This window comes from Lepus europaeus, chromosome 19 (assembly GCF_033115175.1).
Source record: "Lepus europaeus isolate LE1 chromosome 19, mLepTim1.pri, whole genome shotgun sequence".
NCBI classification, from domain to species: Eukaryota; Metazoa; Chordata; class Mammalia; order Lagomorpha; family Leporidae; genus Lepus; species Lepus europaeus.
Window position 1 is genome coordinate 18,053,854 of NC_084845.1, and position 18,179 is coordinate 18,072,032.

Sequence of the window (18,179 nt, forward strand, 5' to 3'; positions counted from 1 at the left end):
CCTGGCTGCTGCAGGCTTACAGGGAGTGAAACAGCAGGTGGGAGCTTTCCTTTTGAATAAAATAATAATTAAATATCAACAGGGGAGGTTTATGAAGTGGAGTTTCAGAAACCTTGTGTGAAAGGAGGGGCAGCAGAGTGTTTCACCTGCCCAGCGCCGGGTGTCCGGCACGAACCCATTCCCCGTCTGGTTCCTTCTCATCCCGAGACCCTCACGCACCTTCAGTGCCTGCGATTCTGACTGCTGGGCGCTGTCTGAGGGCACGGAGTGCAGGACGACCCACCGCCCGCATCTTCTGTTTGTCTGATGACTTCCGCCTGGAATTTCAACTTCTCTCTTCAACACAACAGCCGAACACGTTTGTTATCTACACTCTCTTAGCAAAACTGGGGAGTGAAGCAGCGGATGGGAGATCTCTGTAACTCTGACTTCATGTGAATAAATAAATCTTTTAAAAATTACCTCATAAATGAAAATGAAATTTAAAAACGATAGACATCATCTTGTGGAATTTAAAAGAGCTTTATTTAGTATATAATCTCCATACAATTCAGTACAACAAGTTATAAAAGCTCTTTGTAAGATTTCAACCCTAGGATGTTAAAAACAGAAAAATCAATTCCAACAAGAAAGTTGCTCTCTTATTTTCAAAGCTTTGTTCTTAGACAAGCACTCTCTCCTAGGCCAAAAAGTTATTATGGATAAAGCAAGATGTATGACCCAAGATTTTATATATCCTAGTAATTCCAAAGTTTTAAAATTAAATATCTCTGTTAATTCAGGTAGATTTTGGCCAAAGATGAGCTAAAACTTTTACAACTTAGAGAAAGTTAGTGTGGAGTCAAAATAAACATTTTTTTTAGTTACTGTGAAGTAAAAATGCAGACTGGATGTAATATCTACATGTGCCCTGTCACCTGGCAACAGCCATGCACATGCACACGCACACGCACACGCACACGCAGACACAGGCCAAGCTGGATTCACACGGCAGGAGAATCGTCTTCAGGAGATGACAAACGTCTAGATCGTGTCCTCTTCCGTTCCCGGCTAGCACGTTGGAAATGAATCTCTCCTTCCAAAGGCTGGAATGCAGCGACTGGGCTGCTTCAGCTCGCGTGGATCTCTACTGGCCACTGTGATCAGTGTCAGCAGTGGGTCATTTAATGAAGTTAAGTGGGATAAGGGAGGGACGCGTCACCTGAAATGCACAACTCTACGTCCATCTGCTAACTTCCGACCTGAAGCCAAGGACTGTCTGCATCAGGACGCAATGATCACCATTCTACTTCTGTGTGACACCAGTGACGTGATTTGGGTACCTTCTAACACCTTCCCATTGGCTTAGATTTTTCTTAAAGGTGGAATGAGTACTTAGATAAATCCGTGAAGCAAAACTCAAAAATCTTCTTGACTTCTTTTCTCCCTAATATTTTACAATTTTCTCAATCACTCCTCATTTCAAAGTAATTTTTATTAGTTTCTCAAAGCATTCAAGTTAATTTTTACATACATAATGTTCTTTTTAAAATCATATTCCCTAAGTTTCCGTAAATGGTTAACTGAGATATGTCCTTACAACATAAGTAGAACCTGCACAGAGAAGCTTGGTGGGGGTGGGAGCACAGGTGCCGGGTGCCGGGAGCAGCTGCCGGCTGTGCTGGGCAGGCAGCCCCTGGAGGGGTGGAGGCTGCGGGCTCTGAGGAGTCCGTTAAGAGCACTTCTGTTGGACTTAGAGGTTCTTTTGACTGCTGAGAAGCAAAAATCAAGTGGTTTTTTCTATTGATAAAAAACAGAGCCATGCTTGAGGTTATTACCAAACGTTAAGACAGCCACGAAGGCCTGTGTGGTGGGGAGCTTAAGCCACAAGTCTCTTGCTTTGGCTGGGTGGGCCGGACACCAGAGCCTGGCGTCAGGCGCTCGTCCTCCCTCTCCGCCTGCACACTCCAAGGAGGTGGTCATGGAAGAAAATACTGATGAGTGCATGAATCCACTGAGGGATTCGGTCATCAGGAAATAGAAACTTCTACTGTACATGGTCACAGTGTCTTGGGAAGAGTTTATGTATGGACTCTGGCTTGCAAAGATTTTATTTTATTTTTTTTGGCACTTTGTATTTTTTCACTAAAGACTGAACAATAAATATTTTTGGCAACACTGGCACCTAAACTGTAAAAAAAAAATTCACTGTAGGCCATCAATGCAGCGATGATGATAAGCATAAAAACTTCGGTGGCTGTTTCTTGGACAAGGAGCCTTCAAATACCCAAATGCTTAGACTAATACATACAGGAATACTGAAAACAAATTTAAATATATCCCAAAAAGTAACAGAGGATTTTAGAAACAAAACTACATCATCTGACTGACTGTACCTTGCATGTGCGTGGTTTCAAACAGTCAGGCACTCGCTGAAGGCTGTACCGACCCGCGCTGTCAGCCAACAGACACGCATCATTACTGGCTTAATTAAAGTTTTAGTGCTTATTGAAATGTTTTATTATTTTATTATCCTAAACTGCAGTGGTCTCCAACCTTATTAAGGGATACAGGAAATATATAACCTAGGCGGTTTCAGTTACATAATTCAATAACCCAGTTACTGTCAATTTTTATTTTAAACGAGTTTTGATTAAAAACTGAGTATCCTGGGTTCTGACTTGACAGTGTAAAAATTTTCTGAACGCTCATTAGTAAGTAGTCACTGCATACAGAATCATGCGATCACGTGACGGGTCTGTCTTGACGCCTATAGTAATTTACTTCAACACAACTGCGAGGAGAAATGTCTCAATCATTTCCAACTGGTAAGGGGAGGAGAGAAAGTTAATTTCATTAGCCATCTGGACTTAATTAAATGGATACTATGCTTTTATCAGCAACTTTTACATGTCTCCATCATTAGAAATGAGTTATAAAAGCAATTATCAAAAAATTTTGAGCAGGTTCACATGATCCTCTTCATTGTTTACAAACAAGCAGGGCTTAGAGGCACTTGGTTACCTTCTAGTAAGGAAAAGAAAGACGCCCCAGGGCCCTCGCAGTGAAGACTGGAGACCACGGCAAGCTTGGTATGCAAATTCTGTCTGCCAAAAATCAGGTATCAGTGAACTGGTTCAGATACAACATTTAAAAAAGTTTCAGACTTTGCAAGGGTCTAGGCTGTAAAAAATACAAAGGCTAAAAACACAAAAAGGTTACAAAATTTTGCAAACCTAGTAAATTGAAATGAGTAAGAAAGCAAAGCTGCTTGCAGGAGAAGGTTACAGAGTATCAGGTTTTTTTAAATGATAACACTAAACAGTAACAAATTCCACTTGACTACATACCTTTGTGTCCCTTTAAGGACTCAACATGAACTTGTGACGGTTTTCTGTGCCCAGTACTAAAAGACACATACACACAGTTAATACACGACAGGTAATACTGAACTGCTATACCTTACGTCTTAGACGCAGCATGACAAAACGCTTAAGATATATACAAAGACCTTGCATGATGTGGGGTGTTTTGGGGAGGAGTTAATGTTAAAAGCATGATGACTGAAAAACATCATACAATTTTAAGGTGAAACAGGATAATAAAGAGCTTTGTAAAAAAGCCACCAGCTGATCTTCACTAGTGAAATACGACTAAATAACTTAATGATGCATCCTCTTGGTACCACACAACCACTGCGGTCGTCTTGGTCAACTGAAAACGTGAAGGATCCCAGGTCTTGATCACACTCTCATTTCCCGTCTTTTTCCGCGGCTGTCCAGACCATCCACGGAACACACAATTATCTTCTCAAAAAAAAAAAAAACAAAAAACAAAAAACAAAAAAAAAAAACTCCTGGTTACTCAGAATGCTGTGAACATTTGCGCTAAAATACATACGTGGAAAGGACAGATGAGACGACAGCCTAAAGCAGCAGCGTTTGAAGGTGGCGACGCGCGTGTAAACATAGGCAGACCTCACGCATCACAGCTTTAAGGTACGGCAGCCTATTACAGAGGACACGCCACCTACTGAGTCTGATTACGACGCGGTCTCGCTGTACCAAAACCTGCTACTTATTTCTGGAGAGCTTGTAGACGTGGAAGGTCTTGTTCTGGAACACTCGGGTGAAGTGGGCCACGTAGGAGGGCAGGTTCCTTTTGATCTCCTCACAGAAGCGAGGGTGGTCCGCGGGTCTCAAGTCGGGATCGTTCTCTCCCGGGCCGTCCATCGTCTGCAAGTCAGGTGCGGAGGACGGTTACGCATCTCAAATCTTGTACAGTCAAACCTCCCCCACCCCGGGATTTAGGCGAGGTTGGTCATTCTGTCCCTTCAACTCACAAATATCTGTCATTTCAACACTGGCACACCTCTAAAGTGGAAGATCTTTTTGCTCTATTTGAGACCTGGCAGAGATGCAAAATCTACTCCTGAGAAGAGAGGAGACGGCGCTTGCTGTTCCGATCTGGAGTGCAGGCTCGGTGCAGAAAGCCACCGTGGTGGTCGTGTGCACCGAGAGGGCAGCAGGAATCCACCACCACACTTGCAGGGGACGGGGGCCCTGCTGATGGTCGCTCAGGGATGACACAGAACACTCTGAGATTTTGTTTTTAGCAGCAAAATCTTTTTAAAAAATAAACTTTACGCAGAGCCCCATCATACAACTAGCCAGAGGCAGGGCTGCTCTGCCTGAATCTGGGGACCTGGAGCTGCCCCATCTTCTCTAGCCCCTGTGCCGGTCACTATGATGAAAATGGGAAGAAAGCAGGGAGACCATTAGGATGGCCGAAGAGAAAGGACCTGCATCCACTCAGCCAGAAAGTTCCAGAACAAGGAAGGAAGTCACGTGAGCAGGTGGTAAACACCTACCTTAGGAGGAAGCCAGCAGCTGCGTTGCTACCACAAGTCCTCAGAGACATAAAGGCACTTGCCAGGGAAGAGAGCCGGCCCCTGGAACCCTGCAGCTGCAGGAGCTCTGGGCACAAGCCCAAGGGCTACACTTGCCAACCTTGTACCCTCATGAAGCTCCCCAAGGCTTCCTGGGGCTGCCTGCCAGCAGCAGGCTATACACACTCTCCTTCTGCTGTCCAAACAGGGTGCTGCAGGGCCAGAACATAAACCCTAGCATCACCCTGCATGCCCTGTGGGAACTGGGGTCAGTTCCCCCTACTCTGGACCAGTAACTGCTGCTGCTGGTGCTATAACCCCTGCAGGACCTGCACTCACCTGTGGTATCTAGAGGGATCTGCCTACATCTCTCTGCCTCAAGCTGGTGACTGCCACTCCACAATGTCCAACATAGCTGGCACTAACAGTGCATGACGTGGACAAGGACCCCACTGTACCCTGCAGATCCAGGACTGTGACTGTTAGTACTACATTCCCCAGTCACTGGAACATACCCAGAAGGACTTAGGAAAAATCCTACTTGCATTTCAGATCTCCAGACCCACACCTGCCGGTGCACAATCATCGGTATAACCTGTATTCACCCTGTGGGGCTGGCATAAGGTTCCCTTCACATTCCCCAATACTGGGACTAGGGATCTTGTTATGCTAAGAAGCCCCGAGCCCCAGCATTAGCCATGCCCGCACAGCAGGGCTGGAGAAGGTCCTATCCCTATCATACAGTCCAAGGGCCAAGCCATGGGTGCCAGAGCCCTGGCACCTCTCATGCTTGCCTGCTGGGATAAGGGGACTTCTCTCTCTGTCCCAGAGCACCAGAAACATGGGTACAGCACCAAAACCCTAGAGTGACTGACACCCAGCCCTCTGGGGACACACACGTTTGGAAGCTCACATCCACTGCAGTCACAACACTGCCTCCACAGACTGCTGGCTCGGATTAGCACTGCAGAGATTACTCAGAGGTTACATGTCTGGGCTCCCCTAGCACCAAAGACAAATCAACAACCCAGCTGGCAGTTCGTGTTCAAGCTGAACAAAACAACTTTTCCAGCAGAACCTAGTCCATTAAAAGGAAAAAAACTATTACACCAGGTGCACAAATGTCAATGTAGGGGGACAGCAAACAGAAAGAAGCAAAGGAACACAACAGAAATAGATCCTAGATCCTGACAGGAAGGAAATCTATGACATGCCTGGAAAATAATTCACAGTAATGATCCCAAGGGAACTCAATGAGATGCAAGGGAATATAAAGAAGTGAGGAAAACAATAGATGATATGAGAAATCTAACAGAGATAGAAATTATTTAAAAGAACCAAATTCTGGCTCTGAAAACGTCCATCAACGAAATGAAAAGTACAGCTGAGGGAGCTTCAACAACAGAACAGACCAAGTGGAGAAAGAATTTTGAAATAACCCAGTCAGACAAAAAGAAAAATAATGAAAAAGAAGGCAGGCAGCCTTTGCGACACATGGGCTTTCATTAAGAGAACAAATATTTGTATTACAGAGATACCTGACGGAGAAGGAAAAAGGCACTGAGGACCTACTGAATGAAATAATAGTTCAAACTTCCAAGTCTTGACAGAAATATGTACATCTGAAAAAAGGAACCCAGAGGACCCCAAAAAGATTCAACCAAAAAACATCTCCTCCAGGGCACATTATAGTCAAACTGTCAAAGTTAAGGACAAGGAGATACTCAAGATAGAGAAAAACATCAAATTACACATAAAGGGAAACGAATCAGATTAACATCAAACTTCTCAGCAGAAACTCTTCAGGCCAGAAGAGAGTAGAATGACCTATTCAAGGTCTTGCAAGAAAAAACAAACAAAACCAAGAATACTATAACCAGCAAAGATAGATATGCTTTAGAAGTGAAGGAGAAATAAAGTATTTTGAAAGTTCTTATTTATTGTTACTAACCTTGAATGTAAATAGATTAAATTCCCCAGTCAAAAGATATAGGTTGGCTATTTCTTTTGGATTAAAAAAGAAAATAAGACCCAACTATATGCTGCCTACAAGAAACTCACTTCAGAGCCAGCACTATGGTATAGTGGGTAAAGCAGTTTTGGCATGCCATGTAGGCACTGGTTTGAGTCCCGGCTGCTCCAATTCTAATCCAGCTCCACGCTAACGCACCTGGAAAGCAGTGGAAGATGGCCCAAGTCCTCCTACATGGGAGACCTGGAAGAAGCTCCTGGCTTTGGATTGGAACAGCCCTGGCTGTTGCAGCCATTTGGGGAGTAAACAGCGGATGGAAGACCTCTCACTCTCATTGTTACTCTACCTTTCAAATAAGTAAACCTTTAAAAAAATCATTTCACAAAAAAGATACCCACAAACTGAAGGGCTAGAAAAAGATATACTGTTGCAGATGAAAACCAAAACCAATTGGGAATAGCTACAGTCACATCAGACAAAACATACTTTAAATCAAAAACTGTAAAAAGAGACAAAGAAGGGCATTATATATTGATAAAGAATCTATTCAGTAAGAAGATAAAACAATCATAAATTACCCAACACAAGATCACCTAGATATATACAGCAAATAGACCTAAAGGGAGACACAGACTTTAATACAATAATAGTGGGGACTTCACCACTCCACTGTCATCAATCATCCAGAGAAACTCAACAAAGATACTTCAGAGGTAAACCACACCACTGAGCGAATTTACAGAACATTTCACCCAACAGCTACAGAACATACATTCTTCTTGTCAGCACATGGAATATCTTCTAGGACAGACCATATATTAGGCCATGAATCAAGTCTCAGTCAATTTCAAAACACTGAAATCATACCATGTATCTTCTCAGATCACAAAGGCAAAAAACTAGAAACCAACAACAAGAACAACAGAAAACTCAGGAATACATGGAAATTAAACAACATGCTACTGAACGACCAAGGGGTCACTGAAGAAAAGGAAATAAACTTGCTCGAAACAAGTGAAAATGAAAACATATTAAAACCTGTAGGATACAGCAAAAGTAGTTTTAAGACAGAAGTTTATCATAAGTGCTTATATCAGAAAAAAACAGGAAACTCTTAAATAACCTATCTAGTGATTCATTTCAGACATAGAAAAAAAAAAAAAAGAATTTGGGGTTAAAGTCCAAATTAGCAGGAGGTAAGAAATAAGAATCAGGACAGAAATACATTAAATTTAAACTTAAATATGACAGTTTAATAAAATAGGAAACGATTTTTGAAGAAAATTAATAAGCCTTTAGCCAAACAAAAAAAAACCCTCAAAATTAGAGATGAAAAAGGAGATTTTACAGTTAAAACCACAGAAATAAAAAGGATCAGAAGAAACCAGTATGGACAACTTATATGCTAACAATTTGGAAAAACATGAAAAAAATAAACTGGATATACATAACCTACAAAGGATAAATCAGTAAGACAAAAATCTAAATAGGTCCTTAATAAGCAACAGGATTGAATCAAAAATTAAAAGTCTTCCATCAAAGTTCAGAAACTGATGGCTTTAAAAAAATAAAAAAGACATTTCAAGGAAAACTGACTCCCAAGATTTTTCAATCTATTCCAAAATACTAAAAAAAAGAAGGAACTCTGACAAACTCTTTACAAGGTCAGAATCAGTGATACCAAAGATACCAAAACCAAAAATACAACGCAGAAAGAAAACTTTTGACCTATTCCTTGATGAACATAGATGCAAAAATATTAGCAAGTCAAACCCAGCATTACATCACAAAAGATCATGCATCACAATCAAGTGGGATTTATCCCTGATATGCAAGGGTGGTTCAACATTTGCAATTCAATAAATGTCATAAATAACATCAAGAGAATGAAGAACAAAAAGATCATCTCAATAGATGCAGAGAAAGTATTTACTGAGATTAAACATCCCTTCTTGATACAAACCTTCAATGAATTAGGTACAGAAGAAAGATACCTCAAAATTAGGTGATACATGACAAACCAATAGCTAATATCATACTGAATGGGGAAACGCTTTCAGCTTTCCCCCTCAGATCTGGAATAAGACAAGGATATCCACTTTCATCACTCACATTCCATACAGCATTGGAAGCATTAGCAAGAGAAAAAGGCACTGAAACTGAAAGGAGAAAGGAAGCTAAGTGCGGTTCTTTAATTGTGACAGATACTGATATGAGATGTTAATAGGGAGAATGGGGTGAGGGCTATATGGGAACTCTGTATTATACCACGATTTGCATTTTGTAAACTTAAAGCTACTCTGAAATAAAGTGTTAAGGTACAAAGGTACAGAGTTCTGCAGACTCTAAGAGAGAAGTGAAAACTCGATTCGTAATCGGATTCTTGTAAAGTAGGAAAAGGTGACTTAGGAGCCCAGCAGGAAGCCCGCCCGTCTGCCCGCCCAGAGCAAGAGGTCACGCTCACGTGTCCGTTGGCGACGTCCAGCAGGTCCCGGAGCCGGCAGCCCCGGTGGTGCCTTCGCTCGTAGCAGATGCTGTCTTCCAGGATTACATAGTCAGTGCCGAAGGACCTCAGGAGGGCGTGCACTTCCTCTGGGGACCTCTTTGCATATATCTGGTAGACCTGCAAAATGAGAGAAAAATGGTGTAGGACAAAATAGCTCTAAACTGCTGGGCAGCAGATTCAGGAACATGTACGGTGGGACCTCCAGAGGGGCTGAACTGAACCAAAACACCCAGGTGTACCCCCTCCCTGCCCAGGCCACTCATCTGCATTTTGATTGACCCATCTGTTTCCAAAAGAACCTAACAACTACTTAGCCTTGGGAAGAGGAGGAGTGGGGCATGCCGATACATCCGGCTTCAGAATTACGGACATGATCATCAGTTGATGCCAGTCCTGGGAAAGCTCCACCCAGGCAGGCACAAGGCTGAGGGGTGGGCATCCGTCACGGCAGCAGGGACTTCTGTCTTCCCAGCCGGAGGGCCTGGCTTTGAGTTCTGGCTCCATTCCTGGTTCTGGTTTCCCAGGGGTGCGTACCCTGGGTGATGCTCAAGTGGTTGGGCTCCTGCTACCAAGATGTGAGACCTGCACTGCATTCCTGGCTTCCAGCTCTGATCCCAGCCCAGCCCCAGCCATGTGGGGAATGAACCAGTAGATAGGAGTTCTCTTTCTCTGTGTCTCAAAGAAATTAACGAATTCAAAAGAAAACTGAGTAAGACATAGTCTCCTCCTTGGACTAAAATGATCCACAGGGGTGATGGTCCAGTCTGGGGAGAGAGACACAGCTGCTGGTAATGTCATGTGGGGAACGGATCCCTCTAGCGCCCTGGTCCTAGGGTGGGGCACCACGGGTTGCTTTATCACTGCTCTGCTGTAGCTCCCTTGATCAGGAGACCCAAGAGCTCATCTCTACCTCTCATTCTTCCTTCCAGCAACTTGCAGCACCAGCACCTTCCACCTGCATAGACGCAGACACCGGGTGTCCCACACTCCGGGACCCCACGCTGGGGAGAGCGTGCACACACACGTGTGGTGAATGGAAGTATTGCTTCCTTGGCTGCCCCGTGACTTCTAATGACAGGCTCCTGTGAAAGGGACTGGGTGTGAGGACCTAATTCAGTGTAATATGGTAGGGACATGAGCCGCTTCTCCTGCAGAAACTGAAGTCAACAAGACCTCAGACTGAACGCATTCCAAGGACTTGGAGATGTCAGTGTCAGGGCATAGCAGTAGGACCTGGACAGGACTGAATCTCGGAGAGTGGGGTGCACAGGGCTCTGCACTTGATCTGTCTTGTCTGCAGCTCTCTGCAGGGAGCACAGGCCACCTCCTCGTGCCTGGGGAGCCAGGGACACTGTCACCACTTGCCTTGATCCTTCTAGTTAGAGCTGAGACGCATGGGTCAAACAAAAAATCCACATTTTAGCAGTTCTCATCATTCTCATGAATTACTGGGTATTTGATAGAAATCATTTGCTTTAAGGCTCATCAAACCCCACCTCAAAAAAAAACTGTCTCAACAACTTTTCAACCACATTCATGTTGTCACTGCATTAAGAAGTGACAACATGAAACCTTCACAAGTGTGAAACCTTGCTGGAGAGGAGCAGGGGGCACAGACACTCTCCTGCAACGGCAACAAGAACGTGAACTGACAAGACCTGTGCTGAGGGACTTGAGACAAATGCCTGCACCCTCTCACCCAGCAATTCCACACCCAGGAACCTGAAGCACAGATATAAACTGTGCTGAGAAAAAATGATACAGACAGAAACACAAGCTGAACATCTGGAGTACGGTCTATAGAACGGCATAGACAGGAAATAGCCTGAACAGTTAAATGAAACGCGCTACATCCACATAAAATATTATGAAGCTTTAGAAATAAGAAGGGGAGGGGGACTTGGCATAGCAGTTAAGATGCCACTTGGGCGCCTACATCAACATCAGAGTGCTCCACCTCTGCTTCTGATCCAGCTTCCGCTAAAGTGCACCACGGGGCAGCCTGGGCCGCTGCGAACTGCACGGGGGACCTGGACTGAGATCTGGGCTCCTGGCCATCGCAGGCATTTGGGGAGTGAACCAGTGGATGGAGGAACCTCTCTCTCTTTTGAATAAAATGAAAACACATAAAAATAACAAATGTGCAATATTGCAGCATCATGTATCAGAGTGCCAGTCTGCATCTTGGCTGCTTTGCTTCCTATCCAGCTCCCTGCTAATGTGCCTGGGAAAGCTGCAGAGGATGGCTCAACTACTTGGGCCCCTGCACCCGCATGGAGACCTGGATGACACTGCAGGCTCCTGGCTTCAGCCTGGCCCAGCCCCAGCCATCAGGGCTGTTTGGGAAGTGAAGCAGCACATGGCAGATCTCTATCACTCTGCCTTTCAAATAAAATCTCATTTTAAAAATAACAAATACGCTATTAGTGTACTGATACAGAATGAACTAAAAAACCTAAGTATGTTGTAGTACATTCCTTTCTGTGGTCTGGATGTAAGCTTGTTTCCTAAAGTTCCCTGTCTGGGGAACACGGTCATCAGCATGGTGCCATGAAAGCTTGTGGAACCCTGTAGAGGTGAGGTGGTGGGAAGACCACGCACTGGGGGCTGCCGCAGAAGGGAGCACCTGTCTCCTGGAGCTGAGCTTTCCCAAGAGCAGGTTGTTGTAAAAGCCGGAGTCTGACCCCCGACTCTCGCTGGCTTCCTGTTTCAAGACATGGCTTCTCCTCTGACATGTGCTTTGTCAGCTACAATGGGGCCTTGGCCAGAGCCACGCTATATGGACTTCAAGCCTCTACACCTCTTCTCATTATTTATTTTATTTTAAAGATTTATTTATTTATTTGAGAGGTAGAGTTACAGATAGTGAAAGGGAGAGACAGAGAGAAAGGTCTTCTGTCCGTTGATTCACTCCCCAGATGGCCGCAACGACCAGAGCTGTGCCAATCCGAAGCCAGGAGCCAGGTGCTTCTTCCCGATCTCCAACGTGGGTGCAGGGGCCCAAGCACTTGCGCTATTTTCTACTGCTTTCCCAGGCCATAGCAGAGAGCTGGGTTGGAAGAGGAGCAGCTGGGTCTCAAACCGGTGCCCATATGGGATGTTGGCGCCGCAGGCAGATTAACCTACTGCGCCACAGAGCCAGCCCCTAAACATCTTCTTATAAAGTTAGTCTGCCTCAGGGATTTAGTTATGGCAACAAAAAACAGACTAATACATTATGACTTCTGTTATTAAAAACAAAAGGGGGGGGGCTGGTGCTGTGGTGTAGCAGGGTAAAGCCGCTGCCTGCAGTGCTGGCATCCCATGTGGGTGCTGGTTGGAGTCCCAGCTGCTCTACTTCTGATCCAGCTCTCTGCTATGGCCTGGGAAAGCAGTAGAAGATGGCCCAAGCCCTTGGGCCCCTGTGCTTGCATGGGAGACCCGGAAGAAGCTCCTGGCTCCTGATCGGCGCAGCTCTGGCCATTGCGGCCAGTTGGGGAGTAAACCAGCGGGTGAAAGACCTCCCTCTCTCTCTCTCTCTCTCTGTGCCTCTCCTTCTCTCTCTGTGAACTCTTTCAAACAAATAAATAAATCTTCAAAAAAAATTATCTGTTTCTTGGGAGGGAAACCAGTAGCTGGAATATAGGATTGGGGGAGGACACTTTTCACTATATTCCCTTTTGCACATTCTTAATTTGAACTTTGTGGCTGTATTATCTATTTTTTTAAAAGATATTTATTTGATGGCCAGCGCCGCGGCTCAATAGGCTAATCCTCCACCTTGCGGCGCCGGCACACCAGGTTCTAGTCCTGGTCGGGGCGCCGGATTCTGTCCCGGTTGCCCCTCTTCCAGGCCAGCTCTCTGCTGTGGCCAGGGGGTGCAGTGGAGGATGGCCCAAGTGCTTGGGCCCTGCACCCCATGGGAGACCAGGAGAAGCACCTGGCTCCTGCTATTGGATCAGCGCAGTGCACCGGCCGCAGTGCAACGGCCGTGGCGGCCTTTGGAGGGTGAACCAACGGCAAAGGAAGACCTTTCTCTCTGTCTCTCTCTCTCACTGTCCACTCTGCCTGTCAAAAAATAAATAAATAAATAAATAAATAAAAATATTTATTTGAAAAGCAGAGTGACAGAGGAGAGCAAGCAAGCCAGAGATCTTCCATCTACTGGTTCGCTCCCCAAATGGACACAACAGTTGGGGCTGGCCAGGCTGAAGGCTGAAGCCAGGAGCCAGGAACTCCATCTGGGTTTCCCACCTGGTTGGCAGGGGCCCAAGCAGTTGGGCCATCATGGGCTGCTTTCCCAGGCACATTAGCAGGCAGCTGCATCAGAAGCGGAGCTGCTGGGACTCAAACGTGGCGCTCAGATATGGGATGCCAGTGTTCCAAGCCGCAGCTGTGTCACGATGCCTGCCCTGAATTATCTATAGTTATCTAACAACAGAGCATATTAGAAATGGTCTATTACAAATGTGACAAGTATGGCTTGACTCCCTTTCCTTCCCTCTCCAGTCAACAGCTCTGTAGGCCTGGTTCCCAAATGCTCTCTTTTGTACATCTCAAGGCGTTTGTCTTCTGGTTTTTTCTTGCAGTCAGAGGAAGGTGTGTGGTGTAAGCAGCAAGCCCTTACTAGGGGGGGCAGCCTGAAAGCCAGAAGCAGGAGACACAAGCCCTGTGCAGTGACAGGCATGAAGCCCATCTCCGCCAAACTCAGGGCGGCCTACGAGAAGTGGGCAAAGGCGCCCGGGGCCCTCACCGCTCTGGTCCGCTCTCGCAGGCTGTTGTCCTCGTAGTGTGGGTGGTTGGTCAAGGTCCGTCCCGTGCACAGCTTCACTCCGGCCAGCAACTGCATGCTTCCAGCAAACACAGCCTTTCTTGGGGTGTTAGATCTAAAAGATTTTAGACTGAATTAACCCCACTCCTAAGGGTTCCTCAAAGACATCAAAAAAGACAGTATCTCCCTTTCAGAATTACCCAGCCATGTTAGGGAACAGTAAGAGCTGCAAAACAAAACAAGAGGTTGCTTGGGTCCTGATTTGCACGCAAACTACTTGACAAAATTTTCGTGTCTGTTTCCAACTGGTCACCAGAGAAGCAGTCAGGAAGCTTCTATAGTAGTGATTGTGATGGGTCTGCTTCTCTAATGAACTTCTTAGGAGGCCTGCAGCACAGCCCCTAAGGTTCCCAGGCTGAGCCCACAGTCCGTTCTCGCTGTTGTCCCGGGAGGAACAGATTCTAACAGAAAGAGCTCAAAAACTGCTGCTGCTTCTTTGTATTAAAAGTAAATAAAAGGGTGCCCAGGGTAAAGTGTAACAAGTGATAAAGCCAGGAGCTACAGGTGATCTTGAGTTAATTCCAGGATTTTTGTTTAGGTCGGGACCCCCCCCCCCCTCCACCCCCCAGATACCACCATAAATGACTTGAAAGGAAAACAGAATCAAAACAAAACGTGGAAAGAAGATGCTGCCACAATAAGTATCTTACTACCGAGTATGGAGACACTCAGGATTTCTGAGATACACACACATTTCACAAATCCCTCTTCTTTAGTCCTGGATCATGAAAACCTGTATCATGCAGTTTACGGAACACAGGGCATCCTAGCATCAAATCATGTCTCACTTTCCAGCTACCACCAAGGTAGGATTCTCTGCCTTTGAGTGGGGTGTGATGGACAGTGATGGAGAACCAACCAAAGGCTTCCAAAATGCAGTCAAAGCATCTGTCCTGCTCCCCCTCTGGAAAAAAGAATCCCAGTCTCAAGTTTATTGCCCTGCTGCGAGTCACAACCCCAGGAGGTGTTGTTTTGGCATGGAGAATGCAACAGCTCTTCCAGTGATTCTCCTCAATGCTAGGTCCATTAGTAACATTGTGAGATTAAGTGTTTAGCCTTGGGTTCAGAAAGAGGACTCTGCCTGCCGGGCTGAGCTACACGACGCGGACAGCTGTGAAACTGCATCTGAGAGCATCGAAACCCAACGCCCTCCGCAGCCAAAGCAGGCCGCTGCCTTCCTGTCTCTGCGGAGAACAAGGAGGCACTCGCTCTGGTGTGAGGGCCCTGAGCAGCCGCGCCACACGCATGCAGCCCACCGCGAGGTTCTCTCCATTCCAACTGGACGGTGAGGCCACAGTGCGAACGCTCTTCGGTGGCGGCCTCCGGATGTCTATGAGCGGACAATTTAAGCTGTGATGCTTACAAGGAATTCACTTCTGAAAAGTTCCAAGTTCTCCTCTACAACGACACTCTTGTTTGCTCATGTTCCAACACGCCTTTGTAAGTGAGGACCAGAGTGGACGGAATGACGGAGCGCGGGGGCCTGCACCCTCCCTTGCCCAGGTCGGCTCTGGGATGTGGACTCAGTGGAGCAAAGCTCTGCCTGAGCGTGGCTGCACTTGACAGGCTGTCGTCATTCTGACAACGAGGCCCAGGGGGCACAAGAACAGACGTTTGCTCTGTCCCTCTTACATCTCCACCTCTACCACGAATCTGACATCGGTCCCACACTGTCAGAGAAACAGCAGGGTTTCCATGAAAACATGTGAAGGTGCACAGAGCTCCTTGGTGAAAGAGTCTATAAAAATTTCGTTAATTCAAATAACGCTGTCTCTGAGCTTTTATGTACTATGCTACCATCATTTACAGTGTACTGTTAGGTGCTAGAGAGAATCAATCTGAACAAGCGGGAATGAAACAAAGCGCCATCATCTCCCGAAGTCACTGTCCTATATGCTCGCCACTGGCATCAAGCACTCCACTGTAACAAATGATACCCTGACATCGCACATTAGTGCCAAAGAGTGGCTGTCTCTGGGTCCTCTGAACCAGACATATTTGGACAGCTTTAGAAGGTGGGGAGCAAGTGAGCCTGGTTGCCCTGCCTGGCACTGCACGAGCTCACAGGGCGCATGATCCTGGCTCGAGTCTTTTTACGGCTTTAAGATGCCAAGCCGCTCTTTCCACACAAAAGACAAACCCAGCAGCTGGGCACACAACATCCATTCAAATCACAAGCCTGTCTTGGCATCACTGCTTTGAATGCCTAACAGGAGTCAGCACCAAGATGCACAGAGCTGTTCAAAGTGTGCATTTTACAATGACAGCAGCAGCGGCTGATGAAAGGCCTCGCTGTCTGTTCGCTGCCACGGACCAAGGCTGCAGCCTACTTCCTGGGCTGTAAGCGTAACACTCGATGAACTGCAGGGTTCATGAAGGCGTCAATGTCCAAAGTCCTGAACTGCTCACGGGAGACTTAAAGTTATGCTACAAATATGACTTACAAAGTTATATTACGGAGGGACTACTATGTTAGGTGAGCAAACATGGTAGGGATAACCTGTCTTCAAGAAGCTTACCAGTTAACAGAGCCAGACTCAGCTCCCGTTATAGGCAAATCCTTCAAAATACACCAGTAATGAGCCTATTGCATCTTACTAATGCTTGCTGTGGGCCTTTAGATGTTCTGGAAATGAACATAGCAGGCATTAGGATGCGCTCTCTTCAATACACTCCAAGAACACTTCAGGGGCTCCTACCTCTAACCCCTTGGCAGGCATACCCCCAACACCAGCAGTGGAGCCACTGGCAGGTGGTGGGAGGTGCTATGCCATATGAATGCTCAGAGAAAGTTAGGAAAACTGGAATTTGTTAATTTTTGTTCTCAGCAAAAAAATCGGAAAGTTTAAAAAAATACTAATCCGTTTAAAGTGTTAGTGCAATAACCTTTTGGATTGTTAACATACTCTTTTCACTAAGACCCCTGGTTTAATTTGAAAGCAATAAAATTCGAGTTCCTTAACGTCTGTAAAATGAATTAGAAATAATACTTCTGTGAAAGCTGTGGACTTCTGAGGATAGCACGGATGATATTGACTCTGTTGGACCTGCTTTTATATCCTGGCCTCATGGTGAATCTGGGATATCACACCGCTGCTTTAAATATTTAAATCTAGAGCAAAGCAAATGCAAAAGAGAAAACCACAGCAAAGTGGAACAAGGTGGAAAGCTGTCATGTATTTCTCTAAACTTTGGAAAACCTACATGAACTGTGTTTTACGCTTTCTGTGGTGAACGCCACAGGCTAACTGAGAAGGCAGTCTTTGTCCTTAGCTCCCAAGGTGCACAATGACAGAACGCTGGGCATTCTTCCTCCACAGATACTTTCACCACAGTTTGGGCTGTCTCTAAGGCGGCTAATGTGCTTTTAACCATTGAATGACACTTCTCTATTATGGGAAAACAAAGCAATTTTTACAAATGTTTGAATAAATGATGTATAAAATGAAAGGATAATTTGTTTTCACAGCTCTCTGCCAAGCTCCATAGCAGGCTGCCCAACCTGCAAACAATTTATTCTGCAGGAAATGTCACTAAACGATGACAAGGACTCACAGGTCAAACGGATTTACATTATATAATTTAAATGTCATTCCAGGAAGACCTGATGGCATTTTGGACAAATCATCTCATTTATTTCTGAAGCTCTAAGCTTCAACAAGTTAATTACTGTTGAACTAATGGGTAAACTGAGCATTATGTTATTTGTGAACATTTGCTTTACCTACACTTCAAAAATGTATACAATTATGCAAGTGCTACAAAATGATTCATTAACTACAAAAGAGGTTTAAAGGCATTGAAGGTCTGAACTTAGCTGCCATCATGTTTTAAATATACAATAATTCTTGCTGCCTTGAGTAAGAAGTGTGAAAGGAATCTGGTGCATTGTTTCTCAGTCCCACTAAGGAAACGCTGCACACCGGCTTTGCTCCTGGAGAGAAGCTGCTTCTAGTGAAAAAAATCCCTGAAAGCCAAGGAGTCAGAACATCAGACCTCGGCCGGCGCCGCGGCTCACTAGGCT

At 45.5% G+C, this 18,179-nt stretch overlaps 1 protein-coding gene across 5 annotated transcripts in view; it reads right to left on the minus strand.

Annotated features, from left to right (window-relative positions):
* Window positions 1–513: 513 nt before the first annotated feature.
* Window positions 514–18,179, minus strand: part of DPY19L3 (dpy-19 like C-mannosyltransferase 3) — a 90,135-nt gene continuing 72,469 nt past the window's right edge. For all 5 annotated transcript variants that reach the window (XM_062178012.1, XM_062178014.1, XM_062178015.1 and 2 more), the window contains 3 exons: window positions 14,078–14,210; window positions 9,304–9,462; window positions 514–4,214 (listed from right to left, as the gene is read on the minus strand). In XM_062178012.1, the coding sequence (XP_062033996.1) occupies window positions 4,053–4,214; window positions 9,304–9,462; window positions 14,078–14,210 (454 nt within the window). In that variant the 3' untranslated portion in view covers window positions 514–4,052. The remainder of the gene's footprint in view (window positions 4,215–9,303; window positions 9,463–14,077; window positions 14,211–18,179) is intronic.